At 46.0% G+C, this 26,589-nt stretch overlaps 1 protein-coding gene across 2 annotated transcripts in view; it reads right to left on the minus strand.

The window, feature by feature from the left end:
* ATG4C (autophagy related 4C cysteine peptidase) overlaps positions 1-26,589 on the minus strand; it is a 48,022-nt gene extending 21,433 nt beyond the window's left edge. The window contains exons 1-5 of one of the 2 annotated variants that reach the window (XM_073593819.1): positions 26,452-26,589; positions 14,846-14,974; positions 8,775-8,858; positions 3,979-4,215; positions 1,428-1,746 (exon numbers count right to left, since the gene is read on the minus strand). In XM_073593819.1, the coding sequence (XP_073449920.1) occupies positions 1,428-1,746; positions 3,979-4,215; positions 8,775-8,858; positions 14,846-14,921 (716 nt within the window). In that variant the 5' untranslated portion in view covers positions 14,922-14,974; positions 26,452-26,589. Of the gene's footprint in view, positions 1-1,427; positions 1,747-3,978; positions 4,216-8,774; positions 8,859-14,845; positions 14,975-24,793; positions 24,926-26,451 lie in introns of those variants that run through there. The other variant, XM_073593821.1, reaches the window with a different exon arrangement.

Here is a 26,589-nt window from a genome sequence, read left to right on the forward strand (position 1 = left end):
TTTTGCTGCCTCTGGCACTGGGTGCCTTGAATGTGTGCAAGGCATCATGAAATCTGAGGATTACCAAAGGATTTTGGGTCGCACTGTAGAGCCCAGTGTCAGAAAGCTGGGTTTGCGTCAGAGATCTTGGTTCTTCCAGCAGGAAATGACCCCAAACATACCTGAAAAAGCACCCAGAAATGGATGGCAACAAAGCGCTGGAGAGTTCTAAAGTGGCCAGCAATGAGTCCAGATCTAAATCCCATTAAACACCTGTGGAGAGATCTTAAAATTGCTGTTGGGAAAAGGCGCCCTTCCAATAATAGAGACCTGGAGCAGTTTGCAAAGGAAGAGTGGTGCAAAATTCCGGGTGAGGTGTAAGAAGCTTATTGATGGTTATAGGAAGCGACTGAATTCAGTTAGTTATTTTTTCCAAAGGGTGTGCAACCAAATATTAAGTTAAGGGTGCCAAGAATTTTGACCAGCCCGTTTTTGGAATGTGTGTGACATTATGTCCAATTTGCTTTTTTTCCTCCCTTTTTTTTTGTTTTGTTCCAATACACACAAAGGGAATAAACATGTGTATAGCAAAACAGGTGTTACTGCAATACTTTTCTGTGAGAAATACTTGATTTTCTGGAAAAATTTCTGGGGTGCCAACAATTTTGGCCATGACTATATACACACACACACACACACACACATTATATTATATATATATATATATATATATATATATATATATATATATATATATATATATATATATATATATATATATATATATAGTTGTAATTACTATTAAACCACACCCCCCACATACTATGCCCTACTTTATAAATAAGAAACTCAAAGTTAAAACCAGCAAAGAAACCCTTATTACTAGGGCTCATTTACACTTGCTTCGACTTAAAACACACATTAAAGTGCCTACCGTTTCAACACGCTTTTTTGGAGGCGTTTTTGATGCTTCAGTGATTTCATAGAAGTCTAGGACAAGGCTCGCTTGAAGCACCTGCAGCTTTTGAGAGGCTTTAAACTCAGCTTTAACTTCACTTTGTTTTGGAGGTATTGCAGGTATGAAATATACACACACACACACACACACACACACACACACACACCAAGCTTCATTAAAGCCTCAAAAAAGTAAATTAAAAAAAAAGCATCACCAAAGCATCATCGAAGCACCACCAAAGCATCAAAAAAAGCATTAAAAAAAAAAAAAAAAAAAAAAAAGCATAAAAGCATGTTGAAGCAGTAGACACTTTAATGTGTGTTGAAGTCAAAAGTGTAAACTAGTCCTTACGGTCCCGAAAGCTCTGATGCAGAGAGGTCCCTGGACTCCCAAAGAGGTACAAGAATGGGGTGACAATTCACCAGGCTGTCGATTTACATCCCCAAGATCTCATTAGCGCAGTCACATTCGGGCAAGACTGACATCTTACCTCAAGAGGTGAGACACAATGGCTGGTCCATACCAATCACCGGCAGCTTTGCCAGAGCTCTTGCCAAGCTTGATCAGCCGATGTATACCAAAGTCAGCTGAGGGGTGGTCCACAAACCAAGAGACTATCTTCCTATGGTAGAACTCAGCTTGGTTATTCTCATCATAGTCTTTGATGTGTAATGGTTTGCTAGAGGTGGTCCCATAGTTCATATGGTCAACATATGATGCCTCGATTGGAGCAAGCTTTCTTGCGCTGTTGACAGACCAGAAGTCGGCCTCCGAGCTGTAAATGTCTAGGGCACTGGGCCATAACCAATCTTTCGTAGGGGCGGGGGTGGGTGAGAAAAAAAACAAAAACAAACACATTACATGTGATAAATCTAAAGAAAAAAGTACAACCAAAAAAAAAAAAAGGCCCAAAATAAAAAAAATGAAAAATACACAAAGACACACGTGTGGAATGCATGTAGCGGATTTAAACAAGTTAATTTGCGCTTCAATTATGAGCACTGTGGAAGAGAGCATGGTGAATCCTTAAATAGGGAAAAGGTGAGAACATTAATATGACATATGCAAATGGCAATCTTAATATATTGAATATTGCAAAGGCCATTTTATTTTGCTGGTTGTGCATGTCCCACACTTTACAGGAGAACTTGCAGTAAAATACGCCTAGTAGTGTCGGGTCCACTTTTCCACAATCGCTGTCCGGTTGTACTAGAAATAGTTAACCCATAAGTATATACTTACCTCACCCTTCCTTCTGCGTTGCAGAGTGATGTGGAGATCCTTTCAGCAAGATTTTAGGACAACGATGGGCACCCCAAATCTCGCAAAAGGAAGCTCCAGTCCAATGAAAGTAGGGCCCAGTCTTGGGAGACCTGGACATCCCTGCATTCCACCATAAAGGGAGTGATCTCACTTTTGCCTAGGCACTGTGGTCAGAAGACAGGTATATGGCAAGTACATAATCAAATTTTTTTTCCCCCCCAGGTACATTTTTCCAAGTACCTTTAGCACCATTTTTTTCTTTGGGTTAGGGGCCCGGATCTAATAAGAACTTCTTGCATTTTACTGTAAAGGTCCACTTGGGAAACCCATATTTGCATTAAACGCGACTCAATTTAACAATGGTACACGTCCTAATTACTACAAAACACTCCAATTGTCCATTACCCACAAATAATCAGTAAAAAGTATGTCAAACCAAAACGTTTCTCCCACCCATTTTGGGTACAGTGGGGAGTAGTTGAGACCCATTTTTGCCATCTGTATCCAATTGGAGAAGTTTTCCTTCATATCCTGCACACAAGTGAAAGCAAATCTTTGAGAGACACCTACTTGGTGGTCATGGAGATACTTGGAGAGCAAGCCTCCCAGCAAAGATTTTCCCTCTATTGTTTCAACGACAACTCAAAATTTTGGATTTTCCATTACTTTTAGTCTCATAACAGTATAACCAGGACAAACTGCAAGTCTCACCCAAAAAAAATAAGAATTGAACAGAGGTTTCAACCCTACACCAATATCCATAATCATAAAAAGGTAGGCTTTGGGTATACTTAATCAAGATCCCTTTAGATTACAGAAAACGTTGGTGGATGGCAATTTAGAGAAGCCTCTCAAACTGTGTCCCACAGGACCCCCTAATTTTCATTGGTGGTCAGCAGGGCTTTTTTCTCCCTCAGAGAATAGGTGCAGGAACTTTCCCTTTCAAATCACCCCTGGTTGTCTCTGCCCCATACCCACCTCCAAGCACGGTCCCTTGATTTCTTCACCTAGCCACCTCCCAGTAATACCCCTTTTAGAGAATACAGAACCAAGTATCATTTTGTGGTGCCAAGTAATTTAAGGAATTAGTTAATATTAAGCTGTAAAATATATCACCTGCAGCCAGCAACAATACACCCCCCTTTCAACAAAAGTTCCCCCCAGCAACAATAGATTCCCCACAACAAAATAGCACCCAAGCAACAATAGATACACCCTAGCATTAATTATCCCTCACCAGCAATAATAGATCTCCTAGCAGCCAACATCGACAGACCCTCCAGCAGCCAGCAATAGACCCCCTCCCTCAACAGTAGATCCCTCCGCGCAACAATTGACGACTCCCCACAACGATAGATCCTCTAGCACACCTCAAGACCCTTGCCATTAAATGCATTCCCACTGAAAAAAAAAGCCCTGGTGGTCAATGGGAAAAATGCACCTTACATGGGCGGTCAGTGGGGGGGGGGAGCCCCCTCCTTGCAGTGGTCAGAATACCACCCTTACAGACAGCTAAAAAGCTCATTGGTGTCATGCCGATGGCTCTGCCAAGTGGTGTTGGCCCTGGAACTATGCAAGCACCATCAAATAGGAGGACGATCAGCCACAGCTCAACGAACCCCTACCAACATCTAGAGGAAGCCTGGGTAAGAACTGCTAATTTTGACTATGCTACATCTTTTTTGTATGCTTAACCTAGACATTGCCATTTATAAACATTATAAAGAACATGATTTATAGAAACCCGCATAAAACAGAAGAGATCTCATCACACTTACCTCGTCCAATAAAATGAACTAATAGTCCCTGAGCCAGAAGCATTTGTCCAGTCCGCAAAGTGCAGCCCCAACCACAGTCTGTCGTCCAGGTTGACCCCTCCAACTGGGGGAACTCCTCTCTGTACGAGAGCCATATCCTGGATATAAAGTCCTTTCGGAAATCCTCCACTGTACCGCATGCATCTCCATTGGCCACCGTCTTTGTCTCCAAGTCATCAGGAAAGACCTCACTTGAGCCTGTAAAACAAAGCTTCATTGGTCAAGCAACTTGGGTTTAGATTGCTCAGCAAAAAAAACTTAGACAACTTGAAAGAATCCTCTAGACCAGTGGTTCTCAACCTTTCTAGTGCCGTGACCCCTTGATAGGGGTCCCCACAACTTGGGAAATTTTAACAGTAAAATAATTTTTGTAGCGTGGGTTGTCGGCACCCAAGGCACGACAAGTAATTTGCGCCCCTAAACACACGGACATTTAGCGCTCCCTGAGTCCCTTCCACTCATATGGTATTAAAACCCCTTATGGTACACTTTATGTACCACTCTCTCTTTGTTCTCCTTTCTTTCCCTTTTATCTCTGTCTATCCTCATTTCTTGTTTTTTTCCCCATCCCTCTCTCTAGCCGTCTTTCTTGTTCTTTCTCTTATTTTTTTCTCTCCCTTTTTCTTTGTTCCTCCCCCTCTTTTCCTCCCCCTTCTATGTAATCTCTATTTTTATTCCTTCTATTACTCCTTGGTGGGGGAATGGGATGAGTGGCAATGCTGGGGGGAGTTCTGATCAGCCAACTTAGGTGCTCTTGATCAAGGTCATCTGCTGATCTGAGAACTGTAGTGGGGACTTTTAATGGCCACTATAATCACAGGTAGTGTTACTCACGGTGTGTCCCTGGCTTCACTGTGTCTCCGACTTTGTGGTTTCTCGCAGCAGTGACACCTATGCCAAAATCAGGAGATAGGGTCTCCTTCAACCCCTCCCACTTCACATTCCTCACCAGTCAGCTGACCTCTAGTCTCTGCCCCCCAGCCATGCCGTGAACAGAATGGGCGGCTGCAAAGAGGCTGAGTGGGCGACCGTGGGTTCCAGGAACAGCCCAGCTGGGCGGCCGAGAAAAGGCTGGTAGAGCGGCGTGGGCTTCAGGAACAGCCCAGGATTCGGTGACCCCTGGCAAATCATCATTCGACCCCCGAGAGGGTCCCGACCCCCAGGTTGAGAACCACTGCTCTAGACAGATACAGATCATGCACACAGGTTTCTCTGTGAGTAGCTAGTCTTTTGGTAGTACCCTGGAATCTTAATAGGCTTTTAACACTCTGCAGGCATGCCTAGACACAACTTCCAGTTTACTAACCATGAACCCAAGTCACACCAAAATGAATTCGCTCACCAAACACAAGGTACCTGCTGGTGCCTACCCCTAAGGGGGTTAAGTACTCATTGAAACCAACTAAGGCCTGACATGCTTTACCCATTAAGCAGCCTTAACAAGCCTTCATTGACCTTCATAGCTGCAGCCACAATGGAAAGCTTCTCAGTTTTACCTTCACCTATCTCTCTGTAGCTTGTCTCCCCCCTCCCAGCAGTGACTCGGCAGCCTGCCAGCCTTCTAATTTCCAATGTAAGCACAGGAAGAGGGGAGAGAACAGAGGGCACAGGCAGGGCTTGACGGGCTTCACTGTTTTCTCTTGTGAAAATTGAGAACAAATTGCTCCACAGCTTCTGCAACTAGAAAGGGGCCAGTGAGGGCTTGTTTAAAGTTTTTTTTTTGGAGGGGGGAGGGGGGGGGGGGGTTGTGTGTTTTATCAAGATCTAAAAATGTTTGTAGCCTAACCAGTTCTACTTTAAAAATTAGAAGTTAAAAGTTAGTAATAAATAGGCAAAGAAACCCTTTTATTAACGTAAAATCATGAAACCAACAGTTTGTTGAAACCAGCTAAGCCCTGCCACCTCCCAAATGTCACGGTTGGTCTATAACTGTGATGGGTGGCCGAATGACCAATAATGAGGCACAGGGAGAACAGACCAGAAATAGGAGGTTGGAAGCTGAAGTCCATATTTGCATAACAGAGCACAGCAAGTTCAAGGTCCCAAGGCTTTATTCAAGGTGCCTGCATTCCATTCATAGTAAAGAGTAAAGGATTGCCATCCCAACCAGCCCAGGTGAATAAACGACAAAAAAGCAGCCTCAGCCTAAAAGTCTCCACCAAACCATACACCCTCATGAATTTCTCCCTGCAGCCCCCTGTGCCCCCGCCCCCTCCCCCCCAGCTTAACCACTTGCTGACCACCCACCGTAGCTGTATGTCGGTCCCTTTAACAGCTATAGCAGGCCTTCACCCGCTGTACAGTGGGAGAGCTGATGCGCATGGCCGGAATTTTCCGCCGGCCACCCGCGATCGTTTCACAGAGCCAGAACGGGGGGATCTGTCAATGTAGACAAACAGATCCTCGTTCTGACAGAGGAGTACAGAGTGATCGTCTGTTCCTAGTGATTAGAAATGGCAATCTCTCCCTACTCCCAGTCAGTAACACTTCCCTAGGGAACACATTTAACCCTTTGATTACCCCCTAGTGTTAACCCCTTCCCTGCCAGTAGGGGTGCAACAGATCGTCATTGATCCGTGGTGATTGTTATTATTATTATTCTTCAGGATTTATATAGCGCCAACAGTTTACGCAGCGCTTTACAATATAAAAGGGAGACAATACAGTTATAATACAATACAATAGGATTAAGAGGGCCCTGCTCAGAAGAGCTTACAATCTAATAGGATCAACCTCCACGGATCGGGACACCCGCGATCCGCGGAGCGCTCTGTGGCCTCGGCCATAGGAAAGGCCACGGCTTCAGCCTAGCACCGGAGCGGCGGCCATCTTGGTACACCCGGCAGCCGTTTACCACGTGATCGCTCTGTCAAATGACGGAGCAATCACTTGTAACAAACCGGCGTCATGTCATGACGCCAGTTCCTCTCTCCCCTCTGTGTACTGATCTGTACAGTGGAGGGGAGAGTTCGGATGGCAGCAGTGCCAATACTCTGCAAATGCCCTGACAATGCCATACCCTGCTAATATATTATTACAGTGGGGGAGATTGTGGATATTTCAGTGGGGGGAGATTTTTTTTGTTGATCCGAAAATGATCCGAACCATGACTCCTGATCCGAGGAACAATCCGAACCGTGAGTTTTTTGATCCGTTGCACCCCTACCGGCCAGTGTCATTTATACAGCAATCAGTGCATTTTTATAGCACTGATCCCTGTATAAATGTCACTGGCCCCAAAAAAGCGTCAAAGGTGTCCGATCTGTCTGCCGCAATGTCGCAGTCCTGCCAGTACTAAAACTTACACAAGAAGTACAACTACAGTTACTTGGTGGAGCAGACACATACCTTTACAAAGCTTTAGAACGACCCCTGAAGCCCCGTATTCCCATTGATTTTGCAAATTTTGACAGTTCCCGATTAGGGTCAAGACCTGATGTGCTGCCTTCCACAACTTCCTGTTGGTCCATTACATCAGGTGGTCTTACTGACCAATAGGAAAAAGTGGGAGGGAAGATGGCAGGCCTAAAAAGGACACCTTACCAAGTGCAGGCACCAGCTGCAGCCAGTTGAGATTCTGAGTACCATTACTGTATAAACAGGTTTATGCCAAACACACCCAAAACGCATTTCTATATTGGAGATTTGTGTGATTTTTTGGGTGCATATTAAATCAATAGGAAACATTAAAATTTAAAAAAAAAAAAGTGTAACATTTCATTAATACATAAAAACATTAGAAAAGGCTCATACGGTACAATCCTCAAAAAGGTACAGCACGATGGTGTGGTTCCCAACATGTTTCGCCCTAAAATGGGGGTTCCTCAGGGGACGCTGTCCAAATGAATATCAGAGCCTTCCCAAAATATATTGCAATTGAAAATAGTTCAGGGGGTCAAGCAGACACCATAAGACCAAAGACCGGACTGCAGGCAATCACAGGAGGCATGAAAGGACCAGAGAGTCTTAGTTTGCAAAAAAGTGAACACAAGGATGAGAAACTGCTATTTGGGGACACTCAGCACATGAACTGAGGTCCTGTAGGGAGTGTGTGTCTCTCCTCGTGATTTCCAGCCAGTTCAGTGGTGTTTTGTGGTGTCCCCAGTTAACCCAGAGCACATCTGAAGATTCTTTGAATGGCATAATGCAGACTTCCAATTGTTGGTACAGATGTAATGGAATATAATAAGCAAGGCAAATACAAGTCAAAGTTCATGATTTCATTGTCCTACATGCCTCCAAACATGCAAGAGCTGACGTTCATCTAAAGCCATTTATTTTTTATAGGGGGGCTGTACCAAAAGTAATACAAAAAAGTTGTCATAACTTTTTTTTTTTTTTTTAATTAAAAAAGCCTAAATTTGGCTTCTTTTCTTGGTGTGCCACCACAGGAAGTTGCTTCCTATGGTGGCACACCTGTGATTGGACACAGCTGATGACATGGTAAAGGGCCTACGTCATAAGCTCTTTACCGTGATTAGAGATGCAGTGTGTCCAACTGCCCGGCCTTTTGCTATAGGCCGGGCGGGATGTGGGTAAGCCTTAATCTGAGCAGCACAGTACTTACTGGGCTTGTCTTTAGGGAACATGCAATGCATTTAATGGTTGACAGTTGTATGGTGCTGGAAAACGCCTAATCAGAAAATACTCATAAAACTATCCATAAAAGATGGTTTTAAATCACATGCATTTCAGAAACATTCCATACTTCCCGTTTTACAAAGTTCAGAGAGCTGACAGCATCTTATGGGACTCACCTTCAAGTTTGAAGTGGTAACATTTTCCGAGCAAAAACACTGGTGAATTCCGCCTAAAATATGTTCTTGTCCTGAGGACCCAGCCTTAAAGAACAAAGAAAAAAAACATTCAATTGTTGAAACATTTTCTTCTCTGGGTCCAAGGTGCGAATCTGTTAGTCAGGATACACAAATAGAATCCCCAAATAAGTTTCTGAATTCCAAAAGATTGCTAGAACTGGTACTACTTTTTTTTTTTAACATAAAGTTTATTTAATTTTTCAGACAGAGAATAAATCACAGTTCAATACCTTTTGGCATAGTCATTTAACAGTAGAACAATCTGTTGTGTAAACCCATACTTATAGCAAGTTCAACAATTATTACAATAGTAAATGATAATTTGGCATATACAATACCCAAATTAGCAGTTAAGGACTTAGGGGCGAGGAAGAGGGGGGGGGGGGGGAGGAGAGGGGGGAGAAAGGGGGGAGGAGGGAGGGGGAGAGGGGGGCGGGTCTCACTAAGTCCAACTTTGCATTTAATTCCTATGAGTGGATTGAGGTTTGAAAGTGATCGCACAGGAAGGTGGTGCTAAAGGGGAGATGGCATGGGGATAGTATAGCTACCAGGAATTATTCTAGGGACAGATGTCTCGCTTTAACCCAACAGGCCCATATCTTATCGAATTTATGTGGGCAGTTTCTTCCTAGGTACGTTAGTTTGTAGAGGGGCAGGGCGGCATTTACCAGGGACAGCCAAAGTTGTTTAGTGGGGGGCTGAGTCTGATTCCATTGTAGAAGAATAGCTTTCCTCGCATAAAAGGACGCATAGAAAACAAATAGTTTCTTCCTCTGGGGGGCTTCAAGGAAAATCGCATATACCTAACAGAAGCGGAATAGGGCTTAATGGGACCATGACCTTACCTATAGAATTAATCTCAGATAGGACTTCCCTCCAGAATCCCTCCACCACAGGGCAGGACCAAACCACATGGATGAAATCTGCATCATCTGAACCACATTTAGGGCATATTGCCGATCTACCCGGGTAAATCATTGCCAAGCGTGCTGGGGAGTAGTAGGCCCGATGCAGAAATTTTAACTGGGTGTATCTGTCTCTGGCTGAGATCATTAGGGGTAGATATTGCTGAACACCCTCCTCCCAGTCCTCGTCAGTCAGGCCCGGAATATCGTTCTGCCTTGTTGTGTACAGTCGTGAGACCCTAGAGGTATCCAGCACGGCCAGTCTATTATAAATGTTAGAGAGAGAACCACCACCGTCTAAAGACTGCAGCATGTTTTCTAAGTCAGATATTTGCAGATCTATCAAAGGGGGGAATTGGGAGCGGTATGCGTGACGTAATTGGAGTTACCGAAGGAACATGTGATTCGGCAGGTCCCTGTTACGTTTTAGGGCATCAAAAGTAAGCAACTGTCTCCCGGAAACAATGTCACCCAGACTTATAATTCCATACCTGACCCATATGTTCGGGTCCGGCATAGAAGCAAAGCGGGGTAAACAGGGGTTGCCCCATAGCGGGGTCGAGGGGGACCACGTATTCGGTTTCCCCATCTTCAAGGCGACTGTGTCCCATACTCTAATCGTCGTCTTCATGAGCGTAGTCACCCTGAGGCTAGATTTAGGGCCCTTGTGTATTAAGACATTTAACTCCTCAAGGGAGCCCAACAGTGCCGCCTCTAATTTAGACGCGGGGTTAGCCGGTGTCTCGGACAGCCACCATCGAACGGTAACCAGGACCGCTGCCCAGTAGTATTTTATGTAGCATGGTAAAGCCAGACCGCCCATTGTAACTGGTAGTTGCAGCGTTTTTTTTTAGCTATCCTAGGCATTGCTCCCTTCCACACGAAGGAGGCAAGTATACTGTCTAGCTTATTAAAGAAACAGGTATAGGAGTGTGCCTAAAAAGATACGTGAACTTGGGCAGCACAGTCATCTTAACCAGATTAACCCTACGCACAGGCGTGAGCGGAAGATTTTTCCAAACTACACACCTATGGGACAGCTGGGAGACCAACTGGGGTCAAGTTTAGGGGAATAAATTGCTTTAGGTCCCTGTGTATCTCCACCCCCAGGTATCTGAACTGAGAAACCCTCCGGAGCTGCTCATCCGGGGGGGGGGGGGGGGGGAGATCAGTGCCGGGGGGAAGTGGGAACAGTATGGCCAGTATGGACTTTCCCCAGTTTATACACACCCCTGAGTACCTCCCGAATTCATCAATAACCGAGAGCGCAGTCCACAGGGAAGTGCCGTCATCTGTAAGATATAGAAGAGTGTCGTCGGCATATAATGATAATTTTTTCGTGGAGGGGGCCTATAGGAATGCTCTGTATCACAGGGTCGGAGCGAAGGAGGATCGCCATGGGCTCTATCGCAAGTGCAAATAGCCCTGCGGATAGGGGGCAACTGGTACTAGTTTAATCGGAATCTACTGAGATCCACTAATGGGATCCCTAAGAACAAAGGCAAGGTTAAGCCAAGGCACAGTAAGTTATGTATGGGTCAGACAAGAAATAAGGGTAGGCAGGTCCATTGTAGGCAAGACAATACAATTAACCACTTCAGCCCCGAGCCTATTTTTCAAACTTGTTGAATTAAAAAAAAAAGAATAAAGACAACAGTAAATTTAGCCCAATTTTTTTTATATTGTTAAAGATGTTACGCCGAGTAAATTGATACCCAACATGTCACGCTTCAAAGTTACGCCCGCTCGTGGAATGGCGACAAACTTTTACCCTTAAAAAATCTCCATATGCAACATTTTAAAAAAAATTCAACAGGTTGCATGTTTTGAGTTAGAGGAGGTTTCGGGCTAGAATTATTGCTCTCGCTCAACCGTTCGCAGCGATACTGCACATGTGTGGTTTAAACCACGCATACGCGTGAGCTCGGCAGGATGGGCGCGTTTTTTTGTGTTTTAATTTTACCTTTTATTTTTTATTTTTACACTATTCTTTTAAAAAAAAAAAAAGTCACTTTTTTTCCCATTACAAGGAATGTAAACATCCCTTGTAATAGAAAAAAATAATGACAGGACCTCTTAAATATGAGATGTGGGGTCAAAGAGACCTCAGATCTCATTTACACTAAAATTAAACAAACAAAAAAAAAGTCTCTTTAAGAGCTATGTGCTTTGACGTGGCTTCCTCCCTGCAATGGTGGTATAGAGCCGGGTGGGGGCCATCTTCCCCTTACTCAGCTCCATACCACACACGGGAACGGATGCCATCGCCTCCGCCGCTGCCGGCGGCTCCGGTAAGCGGCGGAGGGTACCACTTTGTGTTGGTCTATCACATAAAATCCCAATAAAATACATTTACGATTTTGGTTGTAACATGATAAACTGTTTAAAATTTCAAGGGGTATGAATACTTTTTCAAGGCACTGTAGGCGAAGCATTATCATGAGCCCTGCAAGATCATACACTACAGGACTAAACTGCCAAACCTTGAGCATAGATGTAAATTCCTCTCGGGTCAACACATTTCTCTCTCAAGCTTCATCGGGACGCATGAAGGATATTGTAAAAACTACAGTGGCTTGCAAAAGTATTCACCCCCTTGGCATTTTTCATGTTTTATTGCCTCACAACCTGGAATTAACATGGATTGTTTGAAGATTTGCATCATTTAATTTACAGAACATGCCCACAACTTTTAAGATGTTTTTTGTTTTTTTTTTATTGTGAAGCAAACAAATAGGACTAAATAACAGAAAAAGTCAATGTGCATAACTATTCACCCCCCTAAAGTCAATACTTTGTAGAGCCACCTTTTGGGGCTATCACAGCTCCAAGTCGCTTTGGATTAGTCTCTATGAGCTTGCCACATCTTATCACTGGGATTTTTGCCCATTCCTCCTTGCAAAACTGCTCCAGCTCCTTCAAGTTGGATGGTTTGCGCTTGTGAACAGCAATCTTTAAGTCTGACCACAGATTTTCTATTGGATTGAGGTCTGGGCTTTGACTAGGCCATTCCAACACATTTGCATGTTTCCCCTTAAACCACTCAAGTGTTGCTTTAGCAGTGTGTTTGGGGTCATTGTCCTGCTGGAAGGTGAACCTCCATCCTAGCCTCAAATCACACACAGAGTGGTGCAGGTTTTGCTCAAGAATATCCCTGTATTTAGCACCATCCATCTTTCCCTCAACTCTGACCAGTTTCCCAGTCCCGACTGCTGAAAAACATCCCCACAGCAAGATGCTGCCACCACCATGTTTCACAGTGGGGATGGTGTTCTTTGGGTGATGTGATGTGTTTGGTTTGTACCAGACATAGCTTTTTGTTTGATGGCCAAAAAGTTCAATTTTAGTCTCATCAGACCAGAGCACCTTCCTCCATACATTTTGGGAGTCTCCCACATGCCTTTTCACAAACTCAAAACGTGCCATTTTGTTTTTTGCTGAAAGTAATGTCTTTCTTCTGGCCACTCTGCCATAAAGCCCAACTCTATGGAGCATACGGCTTATTGTCATCCTATGTACAGATACTCCAGTCTCTGCTGTGGAACTCTGCAACTCCTCCAGGGTTACCTTAGGTCTCTGTGCTGCTTCTCTGATTAATGCCATCCTTGCCCGGTCCATAAGTTTTGGTGTGCGGCTGTCTCTTGGCAGGTTTGCTGTTGTGCCATGTTCTTTCCATTTGGTTATGATAGATTTGATGGCGCTCCTAGGGATCATCAAAGATTTGGATATTTTTTTATAACCTAACCCTGACTTGTACTTCTCAACAACATTGTCCCTTACTTGTGTGGAGAGTTCCTTGGTCTTCATGGCAGTGTTTGGTTAGTGGTACCTCTTGCTTAGGTGTTGCAGCCTCTGGGGCCTTTCAGAAAGGTGTGTATATGTAATGATAGATCATGTGACACTTAGATTGCACACAGGTGGACATCATTTCACTAATTATGTGACTTCTGAAGGTAATTGGTTGGACCAGAGCTTTTTATGGGCTTCATAACAAAGGGGGTGAATACATACGCACATGCCAATTATCAGTTTTTTATTTCTGAAAAATAGTTTTATGTGTATATTTGTCTAATTTTACTTCACCAACTTAGATTATTGTGTTCTGATCCATCACATATAATTCAGATTAACAAAAACATTTAACTAAAGGCTGTAATGTAACAAAATAGGTAAAAAGCCAAGGGGGTGAATACTTTTGTAAGGCACTGTAGTTCAGTCCCTAAATTTCCTATCTGCAATCAAGTGGGCATCCCATATGTACCCTATCCCCATCCAAGTTCTATTACCCTAATAAAACAAAGTACAAGGACTGTTTAACGGAAGTGTGTCTGGAAATTCATGTGCCTGGCAGTGCAGGGTGGGAGATGGACCACATTCACCAGCAGCCCCTACGGGGGTACCGCTACCAAAGTATTATGTTCTGCATTGGGTAGGAAGATTTCAAGGGGTTGATTTTCACCTAGATTTAGATGTTAAAGTGACCCTGTCATGAGAGAAGTTGCTGGCCTGCTAAAAAATACTGGCTGCCTGGTTTAATTGCTGAGCAACAAAATTCTTAGTCTCGAAATACTAAAAATTTCTTGTGCTGGGGCCTTGTATAAATTCTGTACAGAGGGGGAAGGACTTCTGTAAGTTATCACCGCTAATGTCGGAGTGACAGCAATCTGGGGCCATAATTCACAGCTAACTCCATATTAATAATCTGTAAAGGCTTTTGAAGTGTTGCCCATGGACAACTTTGGGTATCATACTTTTTTGCGATCTGTGTCCCATTCCCCTTTACTTGCTATCCCATAGCCAAAGTAGGAAGTGAGAGGAAATCCCTCCAAAGTGAGGGAATCTCTTGGGGGTCACAGAACCAGTGTCTCCATTGGAAGATTTCCCCTCATTCCTGTTATGGTGACAACCCAAAATGTGGGATTTTCTTTTCACTCTCAGTGATAAATGGTAAAAAAAAAAAAAAAAAAAAAGTTTTGCAATAATTATACTGCAACTCCGATCAGGAATGGAAGAAGAATCTTCCAATTCTTCCGTTTTATGCAAAAATGTATTTTTTTGGCTGGATCCTCATTTAAAATATGTGCCGGAATTAAATAACTGACTCACTATACTTCACATTATGCCACGCAGATAAAAACCGCGACTTCAGTTTATCCACATCATCTGAGGCACTGGCTTCCATATTCTCCACTTGAAAATAAACCCATGCTCTGCCGAGTTCAGAGAGGCAATTACCTAAAAAAAAAAAATAGAAAAAAAAAAAACTCACAATTTCTGCCATGATTTGGGGCACAACATACAAAATATTTGTTGCTTCACTAATGTGGCTGTAAAGCAATACATTTCACAGTATTCAGATTTATAGTAGATCCAAACCCAATTCATAAAATCACAAATACATCAACATGTTCAATGTCATTTCATCCCATTTTTTATATTTAATTATATAGCTTTTTAAAATAATCCCGGTGATTCTGCTATGGAGGTCCTTGTTCAGGCACTTCCTGTGATGGGGGTGACAACAGTTTCCCAACTATGCCCCCTTCCCACTATCTTAGATTCCCCAGATATCCTCATATCCCCTCCCCCACCATCTCCGACCCCCGCCCTCCCCCATCCTCATATCCGCCTCCCCACCATTTCCGACCCCCCCCTCCCCCATCCTCATATCCCCGTCCCCACCATTTCCGACCCCCCCCCTCCCCCATCTCCTCATATCCCCTCCCCACCATTTCCGACCCCCCCCCTCCCCCCATCCTCATATCCCCCTCCCCCACCATTTCCGACTCCCCCCTCCCCCATCCTCATATCCCCTCCCCACCATTTCCGACCCCCCATCCCCCATATCCCCTCCCCACCATTTCCAACCCCCCCCCCTCCCCCATCCTCATATCCCCTCCCCACCATTTCCGACCCCCCCTCCCCCATCCTCCTCATATCCCCTCCCCCCACCATTTCCAACCCCCCTCCCCAATCCTCATATCCCCTCCCCACCATTTCCGACCCCCCCTCCCCATCCTCATATCCCCTCCCCACCATTTCCGACCCCCCCCCTCCCCCATCCTCATCCTCCCCACCATCTCCGACCCCCCCCTCCCCCATCCTCATATCCCCTCCCCACCATTTCCAACCCCCCTCCCCCCATCCTCATATCCCCTCCACACCAATTTCCAACCCCCCCTCCCCCATCCTCATATCCCCTCCCCACCATTTCCGACCCCCCCTCCACACCATTTCCGACCCCCCTCCCCCAATCCTCATATCCCCTCCCCACCATTTCCAACCCCCCCTCCCCCATCCTCATATCCCCTCCCCACCATCTCTGACCCCCCTCCCCCAATCCTCATATCCCCTCCCCACCATCTCTGACCCCCCTCCTCCCACCAATCCTCATATCCCCTTCCTCCCCACCATCTCCGACCCCCCCTCCCCCATCCTCATATCCCCTCCCCACCATTTCCAACCCCCCCCTCCCCCATCCTCATATCCCCTCCCCACCATTTCCAACCCCCCCTCCCCCATCCTCATATCCACTCCCCACCATCTCTGACCCCCCTCCCCAATCCTCATATCCCCTCCCCACCATCTCTGACCCCCCTCCCCAATCCTCATATCCCCTCCCCACCATTTCCGACCCCCCCTCCCCCATCCTCATCCTCCCCACCATCTCCGACCCCCCCTCCCCAATCCTCATATCCCCTCCACACCATTTCCAACCCCCCCTCCCCCATCCTCATATCCCCTCCCCAATCCTCAATATCCCCTCCCCACCATCTCTGACCCCCCTCCCCACCATCTCCGACACCCCCCCATATTATCCTCTGCCCCACAAAACTCATACCCCCCCTCCCCCCATCCTCATATCCCCTCCCCACCATCTCCGACCCCCCTCCCCCATCCTCATATCCCCTCCCCACCATCTCCGACCCCCCTCCCCCATCCTCATATCCCCCTCCCCACCATTTCCAACCCCCCTCCCCCATCCTCATATCCCCTCCCCACCATTTCCGACCCCCCCTCCCCCATCCTCATATCCCCTCCCCAATCCTCAATATCCCCTCCCCACCATCTCCGACCCCCCTCCCCCATCCTCATATCCCCTCCCCACCATCTCCGACCCCCCTCCCCCATCCTCATATCCCCTCCCCACCATTTCCAACCCCCCTCCCCCATCCTCATATCCCCTCCCCACCATTTCCGACCCCCCCTCCCCCATCCTCATATCCCCTCCACACCATTTCCGACCCCCCCTCCCCCATCCTCATATCCCCTCCCCACCATTTCCGACCCCCCCTCCCCCATCCTCATATCCCCTCCCCACCATTTCCGACCCCCCCTCCCCCCATCCTCATATCCCCTCCACACCATTTCCGACCCCCCCTCCCCCATCCTCATATCCCCTCCCCACCATTTCCGACCCCCCCTCCCCCATCCTCATATCCCCCTCCCCACCATTTCCGACCCCCCCTCCCCCATCCTCATATCCTCCTCCCCACCATCTCCGACCCCCCCTCCCCAATCCTCATATCCCCTCCCCACCATTTCCAACCCCCCTCCCCAATCCTCATATCCCCTCCCCCACCATTTCCAAACCCCCCTCCCCAATCCTCATATCCCCTCCCCAATCCTCAATATCCCCTCCCCACCATTTCCAACCCCCTTCCCAATCATATTCCCTCCCTACCATTTCCAACCCCCCTCCCCCATCCTCATATCCCCTCCCCACCATTTCCAACCCCCCTCCCCCATCCTCATATCCCCCTCCCCACCATCTCTGACCCCCCCCATCCTCATATCCCCTCCCCACCATATTATCCTCTGCCCCACCAACTCCTACCCCCCCTCCCCCATATCCTCTCCCCATTTTTTGCCCCCCCCCCCCCCCATTCTCTCCCCACCATCTCCGATCTACCCCCCACATCCTCTCCCCACCATATCTTCTTCCCACCATTACCGACACACTTCCCCCCCCCCCATATCCTCTCTCCGCCCCCCCCCCCCCCAAACATCTCCCGCCCCCCACATTCTCTCCCCACCATCCCCATACATTTTCTCCCCACCATCTCTGACATCCCCCCCCCCCCCCCAATATCCTCTCCCCACCATCCCCGACACCCCCCTCCCCATATCCGACACTTCCCCCCCAATCCTCTCCCTTACTCGATTTACTCTTCTAGTCGATCTTTCCATAACCTTACACCTGGAGAAGTATTTGGCCTGTGAGCGTTTAAAAAGACCAAGTGCTCATTCTTCCCTTCCAAGCAAAAAAAATATTCACCATTCCTGTATTACACCATAAAAATTTACATTCAGCTCCCCAATGAAGCCCCTTGTTGTGATAAATGTCTTACATTATACTCCAATGTCCAGTCCCATTATTCAGCACTTCTAACCTGATTGCTGGGATCCTGAAGTGTGCTGGTTTATGGATTTCTGTTTTCTATTCAAAAAAAGAAAAAAAAAAAAAAAAAGAAAAAAAAAAAACTTTCTACAGATCTGAGATTCTTCGACAGTCTCTCATTACCGCCATCATTTGTGAACGGCGGGGGGGGGGGGGGGTTCAGCTTTTTCCAGCTTGATGGCTCTAATTGGCTTACAGTGGCTGCAAATTCCACAACCACAAGACAGAATGTCCCTTTTACCTTCCACCTCCAAATAAAATTCTTGTGCCGCTACTGGCAACATTACAATGGTTTATTATTTTGGCTACAACTTAAAAAATGCACAAAAAGGAAGAGAAAAAAAAATTTTAAAAAATAATCGAAACTTCTTGTTCTTTATGAGTAAATGGGGAAGTGATTTCCACACTTGCAGCAGAACCCGAGGTCAGCGAGCGAGTAACATGTAGCTGGATCAGACATGAGATTACCCAGAAAGTCACAGGAGTTTATTACGGTCTCTTCGTCCATTAAGGAAATGAAAGCGCGTGATCTTACACCATTCCTGGGAACACGATCGTCTGCTGTACAAACACAACATGTGCCGATCATCCTGACCTACAATACACAATGAAGAGCCAACAAAACAAGAAAAACCCCGAATCCTCAGCAGGTTCAAAAGTCTAGACGAAGGCGAGGATACAGATCTGGTGGGAGGTCACCACCTTAGGTCAGAGGGGGGGGTGGCATTGCTGTGCGCAGGGCTGGGCCACAAAGGGTAGGCAGAAGAGGCAGCTGCCTTGGGCAGTCCCACCCCCCCTCCCCCCTCCTCTCAGCTCGGTCAATTTTCAAACTGACTTGTCAAGCCAGGTGGTGCTTGAAGGGCCACCCATGGCTTTAAGTTTGGCTAATCCAACAGGGATTGGCCGATATTCTTATGGCCAGAAATCAGTAGGTTAATAGAGCAAAAGTGTAAGACCCCCTTTCACGCTGGAGGCGCTTTTCAGGCGTTTTAGTGCTAAAAATGGCGCCTGTAAAGTACCTCTCAAGCCTCCCCAGTGTAAAAGCCTCGAGTGCTTTCATACTGGGGTGTTGCGCTTGCAGGACAGGAAAAAAAAGTCCTGCGAGCAGCATCTTTGGGGCGGCGCGGGAGCGGTGTATACAGTGTGCCCAAACCACCCCTGCCAATTGAAATGAATGGGCAGCGCCGCAACACGAGTACTTTTAAAGGGGTTGTAAAGGTTTCATTTTTTTTTTTTTTTTTTAAATAACAAACATGTTATACTTACCTCCACTGTGCAGTTCGTTTTACGCAGAGTGGCCCCCGATCCTTCTGGGGTCCCTTGGTGGCTCTTTCGGGCCACAACCCCCCCTCTGGGAAGCGCTCTCCCTAGTGATACAGTCGGCGGCCATAGCCGCCGAGTGGATCACTCAGCCTCTCCCCCCTGCGCTCCGCATCATTGATTTGATTGACAGCAGCGGGAGCCAATGGCTGCGCTGGTATCAATCATCCAATGAAGAGCCCACAAGAGCTGGGGGAAAGCAACGCGGGATCGCGTCTACGGAGATTCGGGGCTCAGGTAAGTGAAACGGGGGGCTCGGGGGGCGCCCAAGGAGTGCAAGGTCTTTTTTCCCCCTTAATGCATAGGATGCATTAAAGTGGAGTTCCACCCACTTTTACAACTCTTCAGCATCCCTCACTAAACTGCGCACTGTAAACGAATTGGATATTTTTTTTTTCCTCAGCACCTACTGTATATCTGGTGTATTCATTTTTCACTTCCTCCTCCCTGGCCGTGGCCCATCGCATCATTTCCTGTTTGCAATGCCTTCTGGGAAGGGGCAGCAACTTCCTCTGACAACTGCCGTTGCCTATGGAAACCTGACCTGAAACCTATTACACTGCTTGTGCTGCACTGAGCATGTGCGAGATCTGCAAGGATAAGATCCAGGAAGAAATACAGTCCGGCTTCAGATGCCCACACTTAAGATGGCCGCGGCCTGCTGTACGTTTATAAAATAACAAACTACTGCTATAAACTAACAAAACAGACCTTAGTTTACAGACTAACTTTACTAGAATACATTAAGCTTGTGTATTATAGGGGGATTTTTATTTAAAAAGTATAATTTCAGCCGGACACACCACTTTAAGGTGAAAAAACACAAAGCTTTACACCCCCTTTAACCCCTTGTTCGGCTCTAGCAGGGGTTAAAAGCGCTCCGCTAGCAGCCAAAAAGTGCCGCTAAAATTAGCGGCGCTTTACCACTAACACACCCCTCCCCCAGTGTGAAAGTACCCTTAAACACAATTGCATTGCGGGCCGCATCGGCATTACGGTTGGGTCCATAAGACTAGATGTCCAGAGCACCCCCCCCCCCTCCCCCGCCCCTTACATCAGATGTCAAGAGCCCCCCCCCCCACCACCACCATCAGAAGTCAGGAGTTGTAAACCCTCAAGGTTTTTCACCTCAATACATTCTATGCATGAAGGTGAAAAACCTTTTGTAGTGCAGCACCCCCCCCCCCCCCCACTTGCCTGAACTCGATCGCTCCAGTGACAAGAACGAGCCCAGCAGCTCCCGCCGCTGTCACGGGTCCTCATTGGATAGATTGATAGCAGCGCAGCCATTGGCTCCCAGTGCTGTCAATCAAATCCAATGACACGGGAGCCGGGGGGGGGCCGAGTCCTGCTTTCTGTATCAATAGACGTCGGTGTCCATGGAATGCGGCTCTCCATGGGGGCACTCGAGAAGAGGAGGGGCCAGAACCCCACAGGAGGGGGGGACCTGAGAAAAGAAGATCGGGGGCCACTCTGTGCAAAACCCTTGTATAGAGGAGGTAACCTTCACAATCACTTCAAGAGTACCTCACTCTTCCTACATCACAGTGCAGCCCCTTACTTTGTGTTGCTGCCAAGAAGAAGCTGGGGGTGGAGCTGGAAAGCAGAAAGTGCAGGGTCTGGAGGAGGACCAGATGAGGGCTGGAGTCTGCCGAATACTGTGAATAGGAGGGGCGGAGAGAAAGGAGCACGGCCACTGCACAGAGAGGCACAGGATCTGTAGGAGGAGTTCTGTCTTCCACTCTGCTGCCAACTGCTGGGGGGGGGGGGGCAGATACAAGCCTCTCCATGGCTGCACGGAAAAGTGCAGGATCTGGTGGAGGAGTTCTGTCCCCCTCTCTGCTGCTGACTGCCGAGACAAGGCGGGGACAACAATAAGGGGGGGGGGGTTGCCCCAGCTGGAGAGGTGCAAGGGCCACATGAAATGGCCTGGATTCGACCCTGAGGCCTTGTGTTTGGCACTTGTGCTTTAGGCCTCATGTACACGGCTGCTGGTAAACGGACGTTTAGGGCAAGTTGGGCGTTTTTTTTCAGCTGCTCCTGAACTCTCCTCTATGTTATCTTATCAGTACATGTACACAGGGGGCGTTTATAGTCATTTCTAGGCAGTTGTGTTTAGAGGCTTTTTTTGGAAAGCAAAAAAAAAAAAAAAATGAGATCAGACGCTGAGTTTAGAGGCATTTCAAGCGGCAAACGCTTCTAAATGTGGCTACATTTTTTTTTATTGTTATTTTTCAAAATAGCCAAAAATGAAAAACGCCTGTAAACGAAACGCGGCGTTTACAGGTGTTTTTTATCTTTGGATTTTTTTTTTAAAAACAAAAGGAAAAAAGCCTGTAAACGAAAACGCGGCGTTTTTCATTTTTGGCCATTTTGAAAAAAAAAAACAAAACGTAAATGCAGCAAAAACAGATGTTTTAAACTTGGGTTACTATCTGTCAAGTTAAATAGTTCAGGAGAGGTTGTAAAAACGCCCCGTGTACATTAAGCCTTAGAGGCTTGTAACAGACAAGCTAGAGGTAAAAAAACAAAAAACAAAAAACTGATGAAAAAAAAAAAAAAAAAACCTGAAAAAATGTATTGAAAATAAAAAAAAAACTGAAAAAAAATTAAAATAAAAAATATATAATAAATTAAAAAAAAACACTGGAAAAGAATTAGAAATACAAAAACATAAAAAAAAAAAAAAACAAAAAACACACAACTGACAATCAGATCAGGAGGTTAACAGGGGGACAAGTATATGGAGTGCAGTTTGTGTGTACAAAACAGAAGATTAGTTACAAGTGCGATAAATGGAGGGAAACCGCCGACTCACAATGGAGCTTTTCCAAGAGCGGAGAGTTCAAATTCTACAATGATCACCCCTCCCCCGATGTATATGCACCAACACAGCTGAGTACTGCCCACGATCCTTTATCAGTTCCATTTCCAGAACAAGCTTAGAGGGTCCGGTTTCTCCTCTTCTCGCCCCACTTAGGCCCTTTTTGATGATAAAAAAAACAGACAGATGGGGATTCGTTCGCCGTCCATCTGGTGGATCAGATTGGCAGTCAGGTGTAACAGGCGGTCCGTTTATATCCAGGGGCCCATAGAGGAGGGACGCAGAGCGGACGCGGGACCTGTCACCCGCATACTCAGCAGGGATCAGTAGAGAGACCCCCCCCCCCCCCGCTAAGAAAGCGGATGGCAGCCGACTCCGCCCCGCGTGAAAGGGGCCCAGAGAGGTATGGATTCACATAAGATGCACCCACTGGTGTACAATGTGTAGGGATTGTTCCAATACAGCGCTTTATTTTGCAAACAGTGGTTAAACCTTGGTTCACACCAGTCATACAATTTCAAAGCCGCCTATTCAGTGCGATTTAATTGCGGCTTGCTGCGCGTCTTCATTTAAAAGAAAACGCTTGCCGACCATCCGTCGTCATCATACTGGGGAAGGTCGGCTCGTTCGCGCAAATCGACGTACCGGTACGTCGGCTCCTTTAAGAGCTATATAGCGGGCGCACGCGTGCCCGCAACATGGCGGGGAAGCTGATGTGCGTGTCCAGCGACTGCAATGTCGATGAGCCAGAACTGGGATCTGTCAATGTAAACAGACAGATCCCCGTTCCGTCAGGGAAGTAGAGAGAGATCTGCTGTTCCTAGCGATCAGGAACAGCGATTTCTCACTACCCCCAGTCAGTCCCCTCCCCCCCCACAGTTAGAAACACCTCCCTAGGGAGCACTTAACCCCTTGATCGCCCCCCTAGTGTTAACCCCTTCCCTGCCAGTGACATTTATTCAGTAATGAGTGCATTTTTATAGCACTGATCGCTGTATAAATGTCACTGGTCCCCCCCAAAAAAAAGTGTCATGTGTCTGACTAGTCTGCCGCAATCCTGCAAAAAAAGAAAAAAAAAAAATCGCTGATCACCGCCATTACTAGTAAAAAAAATAAATAAAAAAAATTTTAAAAAAATTAAACAGAATAATAATAAATAAAAAAAAAAAAAAAAAAAAAAAAAAAAAGCCATATATCCCCCATTTAGTAGAGGCGATAACTTTTGCAATCAATATACTGTATTAAGATTTTTTTTACCAAAATTATGTAGACTCTATATCGAAGAAATTTGTTTTTTCACATTTTTTTGGGATATTATAGCAAAATTATTATATATATATATATATATATATATATATATATATATATATATATATATATATATATAATATATATATATATATATATATATATATATATATATATATATATATATAGTCATGGCCGAAATTGTTGGCACCCCAGAAATTTTTCCAGAAAATCAAGTATTTCTCTATAGATCTCTATCTATATATCTTTTTTTGTTTATAGCACGAAAAATAAAAAAAACGCAGGAGGTGATCAAATACCACCAAAAGAAAGCTCTATCTGTGGGAAAAAAAAGGGCATCAATTTTGTTTGGGTATAGCGTCGCACAACCGCGTAATTGTCAGTTAAAGTGGCGCAGTGCCGTGCCGCAAAAAATGGTCTGGTCATTAAAGCGGGATTCCGGCCGTGAAAAAAAAAAAAAAACTAAAAGCCAGCAGCTACAAACACTGTAGCGGCTGACTTTAAATAAGTTCTTACCTGTCCTGGGTGCCCGCGACCCGTCCCTCGGCTCCCGGCACCGCCATCCTAAGTAAGGGAAACAGGCAGCGGCGCCTTGAGGCTTCACTGCCAGTTTCCTACTGCGCACGCAGCGCTCTGTGAATGGCCCCGTGGTGTTCTGGGAATACACACAGCTCCCAGAAGACAACGGGGCCACTCACCGAGGAGCAGAACATGCTGCGGAAGAGGCAGATTAGGAAGACTGCCTAGCAACAAGGGTTTAGGCAAGTTTAAAAAAAATTTTTTTTCTTCAAAATGTTTTTTTTTTTTTTTTTTAATTATTTTAGGATTTTTCATGCAATTTTTTTTTTTTTTTTAGAGTGGCCCTTCACTTTAAGGGTGAAAATCCTCCGGGGCTGAAGTGGTTAACAGATGTCAACACAAGACACACAGAAATAGTGCAGGAACCTTTTTCAAAGTCGCTGCGACTCGAGTCGCACCTACATTAAACAGTTCCATTGCTGCAAACGGGGTGCGACTTGACTGTCATTGTACATACACAACACCCACTACATCATGCACTGCACAACGCTCTGAGAAATATGCAAGCACATCAGATTACTCCCAATACTTATCAATCCCCCCCCCCCAGCTCAGTGATGGTCACTTCCTACAGCACCAGATCTTTATAATGGGAGATCAGTACAGACACAGATCATCAGAGAGAGAGAAGGGAAAAGTAACAAAGTAGCACATGACTCACCGCCTGCAACTTCCTCACTGGGCTGCTGATCCTTCCCAGCAGAGGATCTCCCCCCACTACATACCCAGCATGCACCCAGGAGGAAGGGGGATGCTGGGAAATGCAGTGCAGAACTGTCAGGCAGCAGAATACTCGCAGCTGTGCGTATTCCACGTAACAGCAGGGGGCGCTCTTTTGAAGAATGAAGGTGTTTGAACTATTATTGTGTGTTTGTTGTTTAGTAATATATTTTGACAGATGTTTTTATTTTTTATATTGTTAGTTTTGTTTGGGTGTGTATGTATGCATATAGGTGTACGATTGTGTCGTCAGATTATTGGCAATTAGTATAGTATAATTTGAATTCTTAATTACTGTATGACTTTATAGTGATGGGACATTGAATAGGTTATTATTAACTGCTTGCCGCCCGCCCACCGTCAAATGACGGAGGAACGGCGCGGATGTCGCTCTGGGTGGACGTCATGGCGGCACACCCGAATGGCTGCTCCAGCTCAGCGATCGCGGGACCCAGATCTCTGTAAAGAGCCGCGGCTTTTTAACCATGTGATCGGCTGTGTCGGTCACATGTAAACACAGAAATGCGGGTAATCGACTCTCGTCGCCTCACCCTGACAGAGTGGTGAGGAGAGCCAATCGACAGCATCTCCTCGCAGGGGACATCGAGACATGTAATCAGGACACTGATCATTAGTGCCCTGATTACAATAAAGTGCCCACCAGTGCCACACATCAGTGCCCATTAATGATGCCAGTCAGTGCCACCCTTCATTGCTGCCCAATGCCACCTATCTGTGCCCACCAGTGCCACACATCAGTGCCCATAAGTGCAGCATATTAGTGCCACCTCATCAGTGAAGAAGAAAAATTACTTATTTACAAAAATTTACTGACAGAAACTAAGAAAAACTTTTTCTTTCAAAATGTTCTCTTTTTTTTTTTTTTTTAGTAAAAAATAAAGCCCAGCAGTGATCAAATACCACCAAAAGAAATCTCTATTTGTGTGAAGAAAATGATAAAAATTTCACATGGTACAGCGTTGGATGACCGCACAATTGTCACTCAAAGTGTGACAGCGCTGAAAGCTGAAAAATGGCCTGGGCAGGAAGGGGGTGAAAGTGCCCAGTTGGCAACTGGTTAATTATGGACAAGGGGTGGGATTAGAGGAGTTTGTACTTCTTCCCATTTCTTTTTGGATACGTATGCTACATTTTTTTATAGTTTTTTTTTTTTTTTTGTCTTCTTTTGTAACTAGTTTTGTGATTGTCTACTACTGAATGATTACTTTATTTTGAGTTTTTTTTTTTTTTTTTTTTTTTTTACAGGTTCGAAATGAACGAACTAATCAGTGCATGCAGATTAGCTGATCATAAACAGAATCATATTTTACTATCAGAGTAGGACACAGGTGAGCCAATCACAGCTCAGCCAGCAGTCCAGAGATTAGAGTAATTCAGTATGGATTCATGAGGTCAATGTGTCCCCAGAGCCAGCAGAGGGCGCTGTTCTCCCTGAGAGGACCATAGGAACTAGCTAAGGATTCAATATGGATACAATGTATAAAGTGTGTGTACCCCAGCTCCTCACCACCGGCGCTCTATTCCCCCCACACCGCCCTATAATAAGGACCCCCTACGTGTCATTGCATCCCCCCATACCATGCACGGTCCTCGGTGTGAGCCCGGCTGTCCCTTACACCGGCCGGATGTTGTCAGTCTCTCCCCAGTCTCTGTACACTTCCTAGAGGAGGCGGAGCTGCTAAATGCTCTTCATTTATAGACCACTGGGGGGCGCTG

The sequence above is a fragment of the Aquarana catesbeiana genome, linkage group LG07 (genome assembly GCF_042186555.1).
Source record: "Aquarana catesbeiana isolate 2022-GZ linkage group LG07, ASM4218655v1, whole genome shotgun sequence".
NCBI lineage: Eukaryota > Metazoa > Chordata > Amphibia > Anura > Ranidae > Aquarana > Aquarana catesbeiana.